The sequence below is a fragment of the Lytechinus pictus genome, chromosome 2 (genome assembly GCF_037042905.1).
Source record: "Lytechinus pictus isolate F3 Inbred chromosome 2, Lp3.0, whole genome shotgun sequence".
Classification (NCBI taxonomy): domain Eukaryota; kingdom Metazoa; phylum Echinodermata; class Echinoidea; order Temnopleuroida; family Toxopneustidae; genus Lytechinus; species Lytechinus pictus.
The window spans coordinates 53,514,614-53,532,829 of NC_087246.1; the positions used below are offsets into that span (position 1 = coordinate 53,514,614).

General features: G+C 35.4%; 1 protein-coding gene across 1 annotated transcript; it reads left to right on the forward strand.

The window, feature by feature from the left end:
* The first annotated feature begins 5,712 nt into the window (after positions 1 to 5,712).
* LOC129253979 (exosome complex component RRP41-like) lies at positions 5,713 to 12,531 on the forward strand. The gene is made up of 3 exons (XM_054892423.2): positions 5,713 to 5,934; positions 8,518 to 8,724; positions 9,764 to 12,531. Exons 1-3 carry the CDS (start codon positions 5,764 to 5,766, stop codon positions 10,124 to 10,126), a joined length of 741 nt encoding a protein of 246 aa, XP_054748398.1. The 5' UTR covers positions 5,713 to 5,763; the 3' UTR covers positions 10,127 to 12,531.
* The last annotated feature ends 5,685 nt before the right edge of the window (positions 12,532 to 18,216 follow it).

The window sequence follows — 18,216 nt, forward strand, 5'->3', positions numbered from 1 at the left end:
AAAATAAGCTGCACTGTTAGAAAATTTATCCCTAAAATAAAAGAAGTTCCTGCAGCACAGACGCGTAGCCAGGGGCGGTGGGGGCGGTCGCCGCCCCCCCCCCCCATCGTCCCCAAAAAGAAAAAAAAAAAGAAGGGGAAAAGGAGAGGAGAAAAGGAAAAGCGAAGCGAGGAAAGGAAAGAAAGTTAGCTTTGTTGGTTTTTCTTTTTATTCTTTATTTTTTCTCAAAAGAGAAACTCCTTCACTCTTGCTCTAATTCATATATATGAATTTTGCTTCCGGGCTGCGCGCGGTTAAATGACAATATTGCAGTTCTCCTTTGTATCCCCTTATCCTTTCTAACCCTGTTTTTCCACCTCAGCTATATTGTGTTTCTTGCCAGTTAAAGTTCAAATATATATGGCATGGAATTAGACATGTTTTATAGCTCCATGGAATTAGAGTAAGGTTAGTCCGAAGTATATGAAGTTACCTCTTTTTTTTCAAATTGATCGCGCAACCTCTGGTCGGGTCGACTCCGGGCGGGTAAGATCTTTATATCAATTTCTGCCGTCACCTCCATATAGGCAACTTCTCCCGCTTTTCAGCTCATTACTAAACAACCATAATTTGGGGGCAAACAGGTACCTAATTTAAAAAGAGGAAGGTATACAATTCGTGTCGTATTGAATAAATAAAAAAGTACAATATCTTTTTATCAAATTCTATTATAAACTTCACTTCCCTGCACATTCATCTCCTGTCCTGTTTTGCGACCTCAGTTTGGAATTTTGAATGGCACTTAAATTTCTTTATCATTCAAAATCAAGCGCTTCAGGATAATAGTCAAGAAATCATCCTTTTTTTTATAACTTAAATAAATCACAGAAGTTTCAACTTTTTGCCCACTATTTTCTTTGTAATGAAGTTCAATAATCCTTGAAAATCAATTGAATTAGCGCCAATGGGGTATTAGAGATATCTGCATTTGATGTAACGTCCGCCCTTTGAAAATTTCAGAGTTTCATTGCTCTGGGCGGGGAGGAATATCTTCCTCCCGGCATATACCCTTCTTCTCCTCTGTTTTGCGAGTTAAAGATATAATTGTTTGTAATCAAATCTGATCTTTCCAAGGGAAGCATTCATTTTAACTTTAACTCGAGAACCCCTCGAGACCCTTTTCTTTGGAAAAAACATTGATAAAAAGCTTTAGCTTCCGCGCATCGCGCGGGGCAATTATTATTTTAATTTCCTCCATTTGATCCTTTTTTGTGCGTTCACGATCACTTTTGAATACAAGGTTCAAAATCACAAAATAGTCAACTGAATTGGAGCTGATATAGGTACTAGAAGAGAAACGGCTCCTTTCTATTTTAATTTATGAAATACCGAAAGCTTCGCGCTTCGCGCGGGAGGGGGAAACTCCCCCTCCCTGCAGCCACCCCCTAGGGAACGCGCTTCGCGCTTTGTAAGTGTTGGCACCAAAGACCTTATAATTATAATACCGCCCCCTCCAAAATGAAATCCTGGCTACGCGGTTGCTGTAGCAGAGTCTCGAGAACACCTGCAATCTTACCAGATTGCGTAATCTTACAAGAAATTGGTATTTGGTGTGGAACCTTACAAATTTCCTTTACACCCTTTTCCCCTTTTTAAACAGACCTGTTCTGTTAAATTGCAGAAAAATTCCTGTAATTATGAATTTACAGAATGATTCTGTTATTACTTTCTGCAATATCTACTTTTTTTTCCCTGTAAAATCAGGTTTTTTTTTAACAGTGTGAAATATGAAATATAAAGGGGAATCCAAAAGTTAATCACCCTTTGCGGAAAAAAAACTTTACCAAAGAAAAATTTGATTTTTTTATTTTTCTTTTAAATTAACAGTTACATTGAATTAACTTGACTTCAGTAGCTTATTAACTAAAAAAAAGGAATGAAAACAAAAATGCAGTATTGTTGGAATTAGGCATGAAACAGACATGACCCGTTGTCTCAATCAGTGAGCATCTTCTATTATCAAACATGAAATGAACTGTTAAATACTGTTTTTGCCCTTCTTACCGGGCCTTCTGAACATGCTCAAGGTTGTGATTTGATGAGCCTGGTTAGATCATGGAGATTTCCCTGGTCAGATCGGGGAATTCCTTGGTCAGAATGGTCAAAGTGGGTTGATATGCGAGAAAGTGCAGAACACACAGCAGTGCTGCATACATGCAAACTTGGAATGGGCAATAAAGCACCACTGTTACATAATAGACTGTGTATTCAAAACAACTGAAGCGAGACCAATGAAGTTTGTATAGAATTCAGAACATGATATGAGCTTCCTATATCCATACACTTCGATGAGAATATTTTTTTTTATTTAGCCGCATATCAGAGGGACATTTTTTTTTGGGACGCGCTGTATCATTACATAAGAAATACAAAAATTTCCATCACTTTATGAAACATAATTTGCTTAGGGCGTGTTCATCATTCCTGGTGCTCGCATAAACAATCCTGCATGTTGCACTAAAACATCCCATTTTCACTGGCAAGTCAATATACACCAAATATATTTCCTCGCACTTCGATTTATTTTGTTTTTTGTAGTGACATATGCTTTTTTTTTCATGATACTTAAATTTAAGTGATTGCCCCCTTTTAATGTCTGAATTCCTGAAATCAAGATGTCCCTTTTTCTGGTCAGAATATCAAAAAAATTCAGTTCGCGCTTCGCACTCGCATTAATTGGTTAGTGAAATGCGTATATGGTCTTAGTGAATTCCTACAAACAAGCCTTAGAATGCACCTCGTCAGGTCTGGATTTCAAAAATTTTCAGCTCACGCTTCGCGCTCGCAATATTTGATTAGTGAGATATGTATCATGTTCATGATTACAATGACTACAAAAAGTGTTTCGTGTGTTAGGTGTAATTCTAACAAAATCAGCAAGCGCTTGCGTGACTATGGTGAGATGTGTATGCTATCCATGAATTCATAAAAAAAACGTACTTAAAAAGTTCATGTTGGGGTCAATATATACAAAAATTCAGCTCGCGCTTCACGATCGCATTGTTTGTTTTGTGATAGAGTTACGTATCATGATTACAACAATTTGCTTAATGTCCCTTTTTTAGGTCTGCCAAAATATCAAACATTTTTAGCTATAGCGCTTCTCGCTCGCATTATTTGATCATTGAGATACATATCCTTTTAATGGCACAGTCCTTAAAATGTATATAGTCAGTATATATACTTGGCAATTGAGCGCGCTTCGCGCACCCACTAAGTGACTCAAAATGTTTGATGGCATCCCCCCAACGCCATACCACCCACTGCCGAAGTCCTTTGTCTGAATTGGAGAAGTGTGGGTGATTATCGTTTTTCAGTATTTGTTGTATTTCTAGTAGGCCTATATACAATTTTTTTTTGCAGGCGGGCATGTTAAAGTTTGGGATTGCATGGTGATCTTTCCTGCTTGTTTGGTGATTCTCTCAATTTCCGTAAGATCCTTCTTTCGACACCCCCCCCCCCGGAACCACCGTACCAGACAACACAACTAATTTTTTTTTGTAATAGTATTTATTAAAATCAGTCAGTTCATCAGAATGATACAAGTAATAGTATATCAACAAAACACTGTTCACAAAGTCAAATAATTATTCATAATACAAAAAATTGTACCAAGAAAAAATACAGAATATAACATTCAAATCATCTAGAACAAAGTAAATACTTAGTCTGTAGACAAATATAAAAAAATACAAATATAACAAAAAAGAATTTATAGCGACGCAAATAATATAACGCTCTCGATGACAGATTTAATTGGTAAAACAAAGTAAAGAAACTTCCCATTTCTCGATTTTAAAAAATGGTGATTTATTCATACAGATCCTCCAATAATTTATTTAATTTAATTACTATAGGCCACGGCCGTCTAGCTCTGCAACTTTGGTAAGTTGCAAGCTTTATTCATATTTTACTTAATCTGTTAATTTTATCAATATGTTGTACTTTTTGGAAGCAGAGTCCTTTCTTCGTTTCATTGTTCTTTCTTCAAGAGAGCTCATAATGAGCTGCTCATTGTATTATGAGGAATCAATTTATAGGAGCCGCCGGCGCAAATGTTTTTTTTTTTTTATTTTTTTTTTACGAGAAAAAACTCTGTCACTCCAAAATCGGTCAGCTTATATATAAAAATTACAAGCCCCCACCCCAAAGATGTTCAGTTATAAAATTGCCCCCAACAGCATTTTTCACTCTTCAAATTTTGAAAAATTTATCATCTAGTCACGGTAAGCTGAACTTAGCTCTCTAGCTGCAATATTAGTCACTAACATAAATATTTGAGGTCATTATATAGGCCTATGAAATTCAAAATTTCGCTCGCGCTTCGCGCTCACAGTGACTGTTGATCGAGATAATTAAATGATCTGATCATTAGGATAACACGGGGCTTAAAAGTCCAGTGTTTAAGTCAATTAATATGCACAAGGTAATTTTCTCATTGATTTGAGTTTAATCATTATTTTGTTTTAGCAAGTTACGCGCATATTGCATGTGCCAGTGTTGAACATAATTTCAGCTCGCGATACGCGCTTGCATTAATCATTTAATTAAATACCCAGCTGTTCGTGATCAAAAATGCTTAGAACGTTCCTTTATAATCTCAGGATATTAATTATTTCAGCATGCGCTTCGCACTCGCATTGTTTATTTGGTGAAATATCATATGTCACGCCCACAGTCCTCAACTTCGGCCGTTTTCTTTTTGCGCTTTGCGCGAGTCGATTTTGCGACCCAGGCAAAACAAAAATTGCCCCCAAAATTTATCTTGCATCCCCCCCTAGTTTTAAAATCCTGGTACAATCACTGGATACAGCCAGATCCAGCAACATGTACCTTAATCTACAATGAGGCAACCTTCTGGAGTCATAGACAACCATTTAGCAAAAGGCCTCACGTATATATACTTGGGGGAAATTATGTTTATTAAAGAGGCAACAATGCAAACGGAGATTTTATTACTCATTATCCTGTGTCTTTTTATACCATTCATATTATTATGAATGGAGTATATAGGAATGTTGGAAAACTATTCATGTTTGAGTGAGCACTAGCTGCCAACCCCGCGGTGCCAACCTAAATGAAGGGGAAGAAAATCAATTAGACTGGGGAGGAATGAGCCTTCCTCATGCAGGATCCCATACAACCTACTTCACCCAAAGTCACATCTCTCCCACTTTTCCTAACTCACATTATAAACGCACTGCTGAGATCCACAAGATTAAGTTAAAATGCTATTTCTGAAATTCATTTTCACTTGGCCTAAATCGAAACTGTGGGAGCAATTGATCGTTTATTTAGAAAAAAATGTACACTTGGGCCTATACTATAATGTAAGTTTCTGAAGGACTCGACTTTTAACCCCGGCCCCCCCCCAAAAAAAAAAAAAATTAAAACTACTATAGTAGCAGGCTAGCAAGTTCCTCCCGGTCCATTGATTAATTTAGGTGGGCAGTGCTCCGCACTCAAGCTTTTCCCTCCAAATTGAGTTATTTTCAATTTCAAATGTGTGGAAACGAGCTGTGGGACTATTATCTCATACTAGCTCCTCGATCATCTCCGACTTCGCGCTCTGCATGCTCCGATCCCGGGGATTGATTCCCCCACGGAATTTCCGTGGATTCCCCTGCCCCCCGCCCCCCCCCCCCCTTGATATGCTAGTTGCCCACAGAATTAGAAGTACACATTCGTTGATTTTGCCTTGCGATCGTGTGCGTGTCGATCGTAATGGCAGGACTGGAGCTTCTATCCGACGAGGGATTTAGATTAGATGGTCGACGACCATCTGAACTGAGAAAGATTCAGTGTCGTCTGGGAGTTTTTGATCAGGCAGATGGATCAGCATACATTGAGCAAGGAAATACCAAGGCTTTGGCAACTGTTTACGGTCCACACGAGGTAGATCTACTTTGTTTTATGATACAGTCCCATATGTTCATATTTGTGTCAAGCTCATCTGCTCATGATCATTGACATTGTCCAATCTATTCACAATTGTGTTACTCCTTTATTCATGCCATGGTAATGTCACTAAGTAATCACTTGTTCACTGCAACCACCCTGCTGCCTGTGGGGAATCTACTTGTAGATCTATGCAGTATAAAATTACAAAACACATTTGAAATAAATAAATAAATTACCACTTTTTTTGTTCAGTAAATGTCACTTTTGTCAGTAACTGTAAATTTGATTTGTAATGCAATGTAGCGGCATAGGCAGAGGCGCTGGTCAGAAAATTGGGATCGTCCCAGTTTACAGGGACGGTCTCGGTTTTCAAAGAAGAAATCTAAGAAAGTTCATTCACCTGTCAATTGCCAACATCAATCGAGTGCTAGTCAATGTAAACATATTTATCAGGTTTCATAACAAGATGATTGGAAGACAGCAAGTCGTGAAAAATAGACGGTGAACTGGGGGGAATTGATGTCATTGAATCTATTTTTAGCACTCCCGATCCCCGTAATTGCCATTGATGTCCCGCAGGGGTAAGTGAAAAAAACTCCCCATAAACAAGGAAATTCGCAATTTATCAAGACATGATTTATCTTGGTTTATGAGGATATCCTTGTTTTCTGGGACAATCCCAATTTTGGACCAGCGCCTCTACTGTTTCCATAAAGTGCAGTTGCAATTTATTTTTCATTTAGTAATTTGAAGTTGGGGATCATTTTTGTATTCCATTCCCCAGAGCACTCAAAAACTTGAATTTTGGGCATTGTTTTGTGTAGGCCCTCTATTGGTGGAAAGTAAAATTTCAAGAAAATTGTCATTTTTCAATCTCTATTTTCAATGTAGAAAAAGAATTTTAAAGAACTCAATTTACTTAAGAGCCAAGTTATGTGATGAATAGTTGTAATGGAGACTCAGTGTAAAAAAAATCAAGCATTTGTCCCCAAGATCAAGAGGAAATAAGCCAGAAGTTGCCAACCTTATTTCCCCACAAAGGGAGTACTAAGAGAGAACAAGGTTATAATATCATAACCTTGTTCATTGAATGAGTGACCTCACTGCACATTCTTCCTGAATGAGGTATGAACCCAACAGGCTATGAGTGTCTGTGTCAAGTATATGGGGCAGAATATCACACTCCAAAACACTATGAAATTACCATCAAAATCTGTTTTTCAGTCATCATGGCAACATGATCAGTGCAGTATTCAGATTTTGGTTTGGCAAAAACTTTTTGCTTTTGTCGTTCTTATTTTTCAATTTTTTCATGTGGTGTTTGCATTAATTTTTTTTAAAAGTCAGATATCTTTTTCTTTTTAAACCATGCCGAGTGCACTCAACAAAGGTTCTGTACTTCTGTTACTTTTACAGACCAAACATCATAAAGACATGTGGAGAAAAAGACAAAGTCAGTAATAGGATTCTTGAAGGAGAATTGAAAAAATACGGACAAAGATAATATACCTAGAAATTAGAATACATGACTATTCAGTGTTTATGTATAAGTATTATGCATTCAATTTATCGTTTTCACTTGAACTTTTGTAATTAAGATCCCTATATAGCATAAAAGAGAACGTCTTTTACCAAATAATGTACAATATTAATAAATAAGATTATCAATATCTTTTCTTGATAATGATAATAATAATGATAAATATTTATATAGCGCTTTACACAAAAGTTTCAGAGTGCTACAACATGTATACAAAAAAGGTAGAACATTACACGAGAACAACTACTAATACATAATAAAATATTACATTGTGTGCGATCATTTATTCAAATAGAAACATAATACATAAATAATCTACAGAAGACAAAGAAAACAAAAACTTTCTTGGATGAATGCCATTATATAAACAACAATAACTGTCAATGTCATTTGTCGTCAGTGTCTCACTTCCTTTATAAAATACTATGAAGTGAACTAAATGGAGAATTCATGTTGGAAAAACAATGGAATTAGTATTTGATTCATGATTAAATATTTAAAATATATGGCATAAATGTATACTCTTGAAGTAATCTTTGAAGTTTGTAACATACCTTACAGTTTACTATACAATTCAACAATTAATTCATTTGACTGATAAATAATATTAAAGCAGATACAAACCAATGCCAATAGCGCCATCTCGAGTCCTCAACTACTCATACCTGGCCAGTTTCCTGACCCATAATGCTAGTGTAGTCTAGTAATATACAGTAGACCCACTTGAATGATAACATGCAAATTAACTACTCAATACATTTATACCGCAATAATTATGTTACCAAGTAGCAAAACAATTACTTTTCCTCTCAAAACATTTTAGTTTCTCTCTACAAATACAATTATAGATCAAATTAATCTCTGTAGTGTTAGTAGATATCTGAAAATGTATTTTTTAAGACTATGTATTTATGACACACAGTCAATGAGAGACCACACACAGTTCACTCCCCGTTTAACTAAAATTAATTGATTATGTGATGAGGCAGGCTTTCAGTATACTGATACTTTCTTGTACTCCTTCTTTTCCTGGTAAGGTTGTTGGAGGAAAGGGTAAGCCCCAGCATGACAAAGTGACCATCAACTGCCAATACAGCATGGCCACATTCAGCACAAATGAGAGAAAGAATCGGCCTCAAGGGGATAGGAAATCAACCGAAATGTCACTGCACCTGCAGAGAACGTTTGAAGCTACCATACAAACACAGCTCTATCCAAGATCACAGATTGATATCTTTGTGCAGGTCAGTGAGTGTGTGGTTAACAACATCAATACAAGTAGTTATCTGCTGCAATTATTCATGCTATCAACCAACGGCGTTTTTAAAGTCATTGCGACTATGAGCTAGGACAATTTGAGTGTCTAGTGACATCATAATTTCTAATTGAAGACTTACAATAGACCAGTTCGTAGTTACTTCTGGGACAATTTTGGACAAATAACCTTTCATTTCTTTCATTAAGATAGGGAGATTTCAAAGCAAGATATTACGTATGCATGCCTTACATAGCGGGATGAAGAAATTGAATAGACCAGGTGACTAGAATAGCACATCAATGAACACTCTATACTTATGAAGTTATTTGTTGCATTTCTACTTTGAATGCATACTAGAGGATGTTGTACAATGTACTTGGCAAACTGAAATATACCAGTCATTCGTGGACACATTTTTTTGTGGATGTGAATGAAAAACACAATTCAAAAGAATATATATGAATAATCAAGACATCGCATTTGGTGCTTATCTCATTAAATTTTAAACGACCATGTCACTTTAGTACAAATGACCTTCCTCTGATCATGCGCAGAATCTTCTGATCATGCGCAGAGTGGAACTACGAACTGGCTTATTGGTTTGTAATAAACATTTCTAAGTTACAGTTCAGGATCCTAAAATTGGTTCTAACTAAAAACAATTAGGTGTACAGTACATGTTGGTGATTATTACTACACTGCTTTCATTGTTACTAGTTATCAGTAATTGTTTATTAGCACAGATTTCCTCTCTTTGCTCCCAAGAGTCCCAATTTTTATATTTCAAGCATTTGCATATAGTTGTGAGAATTGGTTTGTATTATGCCCCCCCCCCTCAATTATAATGTATAGTTAATGCCACAGTTCAAGAAAATATACATTACCAGTTTCAACGTCATTTGATAATGGGAACTTGCCCCTTTCATGATTCTTATGGATATTGTTTCTCTGATAGTACTTTCCAAGAAGAATTTGAAAGAGATTTGTCAGGATTGTGACCTTATTGATTTTGTTTCCATTGACAGATTCTGCAAGCAGATGGAGGGAATTACTGTGCTTGTGTCAACGCCGCTACTCTTGCAATCATCAACGCAGGTATCCCCATGAAGGACTATGTATGTGCTTGCTCCTCTGGTTTTGTAAATAATACACCTCTGTCTGATGTGAGTTACCTTGAAGAATCTCAGGGAGGACCTGTAGTGACTGTAGCCTTGCTGCCCAAGTCTGATCAGATTGCTCTCTTTAAGATGGACAATCGTCTCCATGTGGATCACCTAGAGCAGGTGTTGGAGGTAGCCAGTAAGGGTTGTAAGGACATGTATGCAGTCATGGACGCAGCAGTGAAGGAACATGTCAGTCGGATGGCAAAGAGTATGGAATGTAGCTGATGAGGAGGAACTGCAACCAGAGTTATTAAGTTATAAAGATGGAGAACATTTCTTTGCCTTCTGAATTGAAAGAAAATAAATCCTCTTTGAGATGCCCTTCAGCTTTCTCTAGAGTCTAGGTGGTAAACCTATTATACTTGTAATAGAGGAGGTTGTCATTGCCCATCTCAATATCACAAGACCAGCATGAGTAGAACTTTGCTGAATCCAATTGAACGGCATGTTAAATGTATTACCGGTACTTATTATTAATTTGTTGGCTATTTATGAGCTTGTACTAGAAAAAAATCTTAAAGCTTGCTCATTGTGGCCAGTATCATGACTCAATCCAGCCTGAGTTGTCATGGTATAAGTTGAATGATCTCCATTAATTTTAAAAGCAAAATGATTACTGAAAGTCCATTGATGTACCCCTCATTAGTTTGTACTTAGAGCATTAAATGTACTTTGGAACTCTATCAGGGGACTTGAAGAAGTGACAAAGATTTTTATTTTTTACTGTTCTTACAAATTTAGCATTCCAGGATGGAAATCTTGTGATATTAGATCATCATAATGTACAAAATCCACAGCTGGCATAAACTTTTTGAATGTGTTCTCTTTTTTTAAGACTAACAAAAATAGAGTAAGATGGCTTCCAAAAATATATACCACAAAGCTTTTGAAATAATTGATCTCTGTGGCTTATACCCTTTTGAACCTCAAATCTAATCAAGGGGGTGTTTCACAAAAATTTAAGAATGACTTAGAATCGCACTTAAATGCTGACACATACACAATATGCAACGCGCAGTCTTATTAATCAATATGCAGTAGTGTGCATCCTCTTCACATGATCTGACCAATGCGGTCATGCCTTTTACAACGCTCGCAACTAGGCATTATGTGCGACTCTTAACCCTAAGAAGACTGATTCAGCCCCCCCCCTCGACATTTTTCGCGATAAATCCGCCGCGCGAAATTTTTTGACCGCGTCACTCGCTGACTTTTTACTTTTAAGTCTCGCACAAATTTTGAGACCAAAATTGTGACCCTTTGTACGCGGTTCCGAAATTACGCAACATTTCGTAAGTGCATGCAGACCCAAAATTGCTCAAAAACGTGAATTTGTGTACAAATCCAATGCAAATAGTGTTTTTAGCCAAATTTCATAAAATGTATCATTATTTTCCTTTTATTGCTTAAAATCAATTAATTTTATCTTGGTTATGGTCAAAATAAAGTCTCCGACATTGAAAAAACAATAAAAAACAAAAAGTCGAAAAACAAAGAAATACATAAGAAATTTAGAAAACAATAAAATACATAAAAAAATAAATGTGATGTTGACATTTTTAAAAATTTTTAATCAGATGCCTATAAAGAGTATGTGAAACAAATATTAGCATTTTAGGAGCATTATTTTGTTAATTAGAGCAAACTTATGATTTTACGCATAAATTAGCATAATTAATGAGCAATGAGATTTTTCGCAGAATTTGATATTATAGTTTTGTAGATAATGCCATGGGTAATGCGCGTGCCAATTTTCGTCGTGATCGCGCGATCGACGGCCGAGATCATAAGGGGGGCTGAATCAGCCCCCCCCCCCCAGTCTTCTTAGGCGTCGAAATAGCCCAGTCTATTTAGGGTTAAGTCATACTTAATTCCTTGTGAAACTCCCCCAGATCATTAAAACAGCTATTTAGTTTTCACAAAAACAAGATATTTCAATGTTTACTTCATAGTGATGTCTGTGACCTTTGACCGCATGACCCCAAAATCTGGTCCAATCATTGTCACTCCCATATGCATCGAGCCCAGTTTGAAATTTAACACTAAAAATGGTTATTCATTTATCACAAGATATTTCAATTAATGTATATAATGTCTGGGACCTTTGACCTCACGACCCCAAAATATAATCTGGTGGGCGTTTCATAAATCTGTTATTAAGTTAAGACTGACTTTAAGAACTACCGGTGAACCTCTTTTACGTGCTAAATAATCCCCAATGAACATTTAATGGTGAATTTCATTTTCCACAAGAAAGGATCACCAGTCGTTCATAAAGTCACTCTTAACTTACGAACAGCTTTATGAAACGGCCCCAGATCATTATTACACCAATATCCCAAGTTTGAAGTTTAACCATTTTAACCATTCCATAGTTATCATGAGAATGATTAACATGTATAATGGCCTCAATGACATTTGACCCCCACCCCTCTAAAAAAAAATACATCCTGAACTAAGTTTGAAGTTAATCCATCAAACGGTTCTTTAGTTATTAAGGAAAGTTTATCAGGATGATCAGATGGACAACCTGAAACCACCTATGGTGAGCGGAAGCATAAAAGCCTAATTTTCAGACTTGGAAACTTGAGAATGGAATAAAATGAATTGTAAAACATGGAATACATGTACATCAAGTGTCTGTTTTTACTATTTTAATGTGTAACTAATCCACTAATAGTGTAAGTTTCTACAGGAGAGAGTAAATGAACCTAAACAAAGTAAAAAGAAACACAAACGGAGTGAGGAATATCATAAAATGGGAGAATGGTCACTTGGTTGACTCCTACCTTGTGACTTGTCTAATGCCTGTTGTGCAACACAAATAACAAATATTCCACATCAGAAAAATGTTGATTTGAATCAAATAGAGAAAAATCAGACAAGCATAATGCTGGAAATTTCATCAAAATTGGATGTAAAATAAGAAAGTTATGATACTTAGCTTATTTTTCACAAAATAGTTATATGCACAATTTAATCACATGCAAATTATGCAACTGAGAGAATCGATGATGTCCCTCACTCACTATTTCCTTTGTTTTTTCTTGTTTGAATTATACAAATTTCATTTTTTACAGATTTGACAATGAGGACCAACTTGACTGAACCATAAAATGTTAAACAATGGTAATTCCATATGTTCAGGGAGAAATGAAACTTTGTTTCACAGCACAATAGGGAGAAAATTATAATATTTCATATAATACAATACAAAAGAAATAGTGTGTGATGTCATCAGTTTTCTCATTTGCATACCGACCAGGATGTGCATTAACTGTTTTGTGAAATTAAGCGAAATTTTAAAATGTCATAACTTTCTTATTTTACAGCCGATTTTGATGAAATTTTCAGCGTTGTGCTTGTTGGATTTTTCTCTTTTTATTCAAATCAACTTGTTGGGGTGGACTTGTCCTTTAAATGATGCGAGGTTTAAATCAGCTTCACCTCATTGAAAAGAGCTTATTTCTTTCACCTTATGTGAAATCTACAACCATGGCACTTGTGCCTATTTGCCATTTGTATATTGGGTCTTCCACATGGTCTAATATGATTTTGTCATTTACCATTGCTTGTATGTCCAATTTTCAGTTATTTTTTGTTGCCCATTGCATCATAAAAATTGATAATCAAGGAGGGGGGGGGGGTGTGGTTCAAAAAATAAAATTGATATGATCAGCAGATAAAAACCGAGTGATATTTGAAGATAACACCAATTAGACCGAACTGGTAGAAGACCAAACCTGTTTAGCCATAGTGGTTGTATACAATGAGAATTAGAGATACTGGGCATTAGAAGTTCTAATGTGTTATGTACATTATTATGTTAACACCAACAGAGTGAAGATCTTAGGGTTCCATGACATTCACTCAGGTGACAATTGCTTTGACGGAAATCTGCACGTTAAGCCAAACATAAAAATTAAATACACTTTTATCCTTTTCTTTACATTATTCTGAACTAAAAACTCATTGCAATCCTTATTCTAACCCTACTACACCCTCTAAAATATTCAGACCGGAACAAATGCCACAAGAGCTAATGTTGTGTAACCGATCATAGATGCGAGATAGTGGTGTGTGGAGTGGAGAGCGCATTTAAAGAATGGGAGAAAGACATCAAAGGGACATTTAGCCTAATTTATACAAAATAATTAGAGAGGTACTCAAGGCTGAAAATAATGATTTGTACAGATACAGAAAAATCAGACAATTAAATCATTGAAAATTTGATCAAAATTCGATAGGAAAATAATTGAATTTTGTTCAGGGAATTTTTTGCAGATATAATCATTTTCATCCTGGGGTACCCCTTAAAATTAGTCACACAGACGGAGAGACTTCATCAGTATTTGTCAACAATTGGACTTCAAGGTGTTATCTGGAGAGCATTTCATTAGGTTGTCTTCAATTATTTTTTTTTCAAAAAAAATTATCCTTAAGATTGAAACAAGTTTTGTTCATAATAATACACGCACAGAAACATATGCTCTACAAGGAGTGATTTCTATTTTCTTTTATTTCACAAATACAACATAACATTATACAGTTATCTGTCACTGTACATTGCTCAAAGGGCTTTTGTTTTGGCCATCCCAAATTCATGCCATTTTCACCGAGTTTCTCCTTCAAAAAAGGCCATCACCTACATTTGAGTATCTCTTTATCATTTCATTTAGAATCTTCCTTGAAAATAAATTTCTTTGCAATCTTCATATCATTTGCATTCAAGTCATCAGCATGCTGAGGTCTCTCACAGGTTACCAGAACAGTTTCCACTTTTCTATCAAGTCCACAATTCTGCTGCTTACAACTTCTGAAATGCACATAATACATACTGAATATTAATCTCACAAGGTTTGAAAGTAATTTGATTAATCAAAACATTTTTTTTAATACAACAGCTTCTTAATTCAATGATCCATCATCACACAAAAATAAAGAGTTGAATAAAGTGCCATTTTTAAATTCTAACTTTGAACCCAATTGTATGTAGCTGTTATACCGATATTGAAATAACTTTTTAATGTACACATTCCAAAATACTTTCCTTTGAAAAAAATGTCAAAATGAAACAAGTGAAACAGGAAAAATATTTGATTGTGTTTGAAACCATAGCATAAAATGATTACTTTACCACAATCACATAACCCCTTTTACTGTGGGTAAAATGTGTTTACTTGACTTATGAATATCACCATTCATTTCTTTGTGATACAAATTCAATTAAAGTTAAATTACAAAACGTCTTGTCATACTTCAAACACAAAACATTTCCAACTAAATAAAAATTATCTTTAAAACATACCCTTTCTGTACGTTCTTAGTACGCTCTTCATAGTCATTTTAGCTTGCCTTAGCATCTCTTTGTTATTGTAAAAATTAATAAATACTAAGCCATGTGTTGAGCTTTACACATACTGCAGTAAAATAATCATCAAATGATAATTTACAATTTGTAAAAAGTTAAATCCAAGAACATCGCTGATAATTCTGCCAGGTGTGATTTTCTCATTTTGGTCCGATCTTCAATTTTACCATTTCACCTTGAATATTTGGAAAATTGCTGAATCGTTCATTGCCAATTACATCAGACATAAAAATCGAGGAAATGTTCAAATTCACGTTCATCATGGTAAACGATAAATCAACCACAAGTTGATGCCATGAAAGTGACAAAAATAACCTTAAAACACACCAGATGCCAGATTTTTTTAAAGAAGACCAATCCTGCAGTAAAAACTGCTTACACCAACACTAGGAAGACATCGACTAATAACCAGTACAATCACTACAGTATTAATACAAAGAGATGCAGCAAACTTACTGCTGACGACATAATGTTATATTGATTCCTTAGTCACTCAAAGTGGGGGAAAAATCAGTCGGTGAGAATAAATAGCCAGTCAGCCAAAATCTCAAAACTCTGAAACAAAAATAATAACGTAGTGTATTAACCTTTGTGTACAGAGATTGCACCTGTAGCCTATATTCGAGGCAGAGGCTCTAAACATATATTTTTGCTGTTACGCTACTGTTACAATAGCGACTCATCTGATACACAAGACTACAAATACCGCCCTCTAATCATGGTCTTCTCATCAACAAATATCTGGAAGCAGTTTTTTCTACAAAAATCTGTGTAAATCATAGTTGATAAAAGAAAACTAAAGCAATATGAGAAAAGTACAGGCAGTGGTTGCTTCGCACCCACTATTTGAAGTCTCGGTGTATCAGATGCACTGCTTACAGTTAGCGTTTACAACAGCAAGGATACAGCTGCAGCCTTTGCCTACAGATGCCTATCAGAGAATTTCATGCCTTGTGTAAGAGGGATTATGTATGCATTGACCACACAAGCGAGATAATAAAACATCTTTCTAGATACGCCATGTGCACTTAAATGACAGACATACTTTCTCAAGTTTCTCCATAATTTATTACTTCTTATATCACCCCATGGAACGTTAGAAGCATTTCACCGCTGTGGACAATGGCAATATATATATGTCGTGTTTTATTAATGTTACAAACACATTTCTAGTTTTGCATGACAGACACACATAATCAATGATATTGTCACCTCATTAGCCTGAGAATGCAGTCTTCCCTATTAATTATCTGCCTGATATTTTCATGAAATTATGAGAAATTGACACATGTTCAAATCTATTGAAAAGATTACTTTGAAGCACAATTATTTTTCACATTCCTGCACACAATAGCATCAAAGAAGAAACCAAATTGACAGTGCTAAATTTAATTGTTGAATTAAGACAATAAAATACTCTATAGTTGGCAAAGAGATAACCAAGCAAACAGTATACTGCCATTTTTGTGATGTTCCTTTTTTTTATACAATGCAAACGGGCCTCAAATATTAGTCTCTTTATTTCTTACCCGTAGCATTATTTCAAACTCAAAGTGGGAGGAGTTCAGTCTATATCAGATGGGATAGAACACATAGTTCTGTTGTATAATCAAACTTCTTTCAAAAGTCATATCATATAACCAGTTTAATATTGAAATTGACAACATTAACACACACAAAAAATCACCAGCAAGTTTTTCAAACATTTTGTTTAAAGTTATATGAACAATTAAACATTAACCTCATTTCATCTGTTCCTATGGAAAACCACTTTTTCAACATCCTAGTATAGTAAGGTGATATAAATAGTTGAGTAGGTGAATGGAATATATAGCTTTTAACGTCTATCCTAGTTCCATAAGTTCTAAATAACGCTTTGTTGACAACAGAAATACATTGATGCTAAGTGCATATTATATCTAATAGGGTAGAAAGTGCCATAAAGAACTGGTGCAAGAACAGGGATAATTGAAAGAAAAAACAAAATACTAGCTGTAAGGTGGGGGCGAGTCTGGCCACAGCATGGTAGGAAACTCCAAAAGGATTTATTCTTCCTATGATCAAGGGAATCAAGAGATGTAAAGTATTTGTCGAGATTCTATAAAAAAAAGGTTAAATTCTGGTAAATTGATTTCCAAGCAAAAACAGTTCGAAAGCAATTTGGATACTAAATTCTAATGTAATAATCAGCATCTGACTTCCCCAAAAGGTAAATGAATTGCACACATAAACAAGTGCATGTATATGAAAGTAGAAGCACATAGGTACTTCTGGTCTTGCATGAATTTTCATTGATGGGCATTCGAAGAGCAGTCTTGACCGATGAAATTCCTTCTAAATGACTTTTTAAAAATTATGAGAAAGCTCATAAATCTAACTTTTCTTAGAATTCAGAACTCAACTTTTATTTAAAAAAAAAAATAATTCCAACATGCATCCCCTTCTTCCTCTCTTTCTCCAACTACCACATATCACGTCACTACTCTATTCAAATCCTGTGAACTCAGTAATTTTGACAATCTCTTGTTATCATTCAGGATAAGTATATCATTTGCCTACTTCAAAAGTGTTAAAACACAATATCGGGTTGACCTTTTTTAACACACCACGGGCCTGTGACACAAAGCTTAGCAATCATCGCAGAACAAGTTTTTTTATGATTGCATTGACTACAATATTCAATTAATCGTGATAACCAAGCATATGATTAATCGCTAACCTTTGTGCTATGGGACACAGAACCCATATTAAGGATACAAGCAACTTACACCTTCGCAACTACATCACTAAACCACAAGAACAATGTCAAATGGGTAAAAAATGAACAATGAAGCTAATAGCTGCACTACAATGTATTACAATGGCTGAATGATAGAAGACGTACAGTTACACATGGTGTTACATGGTATAGATGGGCCATTATGACATTTACCGTGCAGTGCTT

What these genes read in the sequence shown, in the direction of transcription:
- LOC129253979 (XM_054892423.2), top strand. Translation starts at nt 5,764, where the DNA reads ATGGCAGGACTGGAGCTTCTATCCGACGAGGGATTTAGATTAGATGGT. An exon ending in CTGTTTACGGTCCACACGAG is followed by an intron (nt 5,935 to 8,517) that starts GTAGATCTACTT and finishes TTTCCTGGTAAG; the next exon opens with GTTGTTGGAGGAAAGGGTAA. An exon ending in AGATTGATATCTTTGTGCAG is followed by an intron (nt 8,725 to 9,763) that starts GTCAGTGAGTGT and finishes TTCCATTGACAG; the next exon opens with ATTCTGCAAGCAGATGGAGG.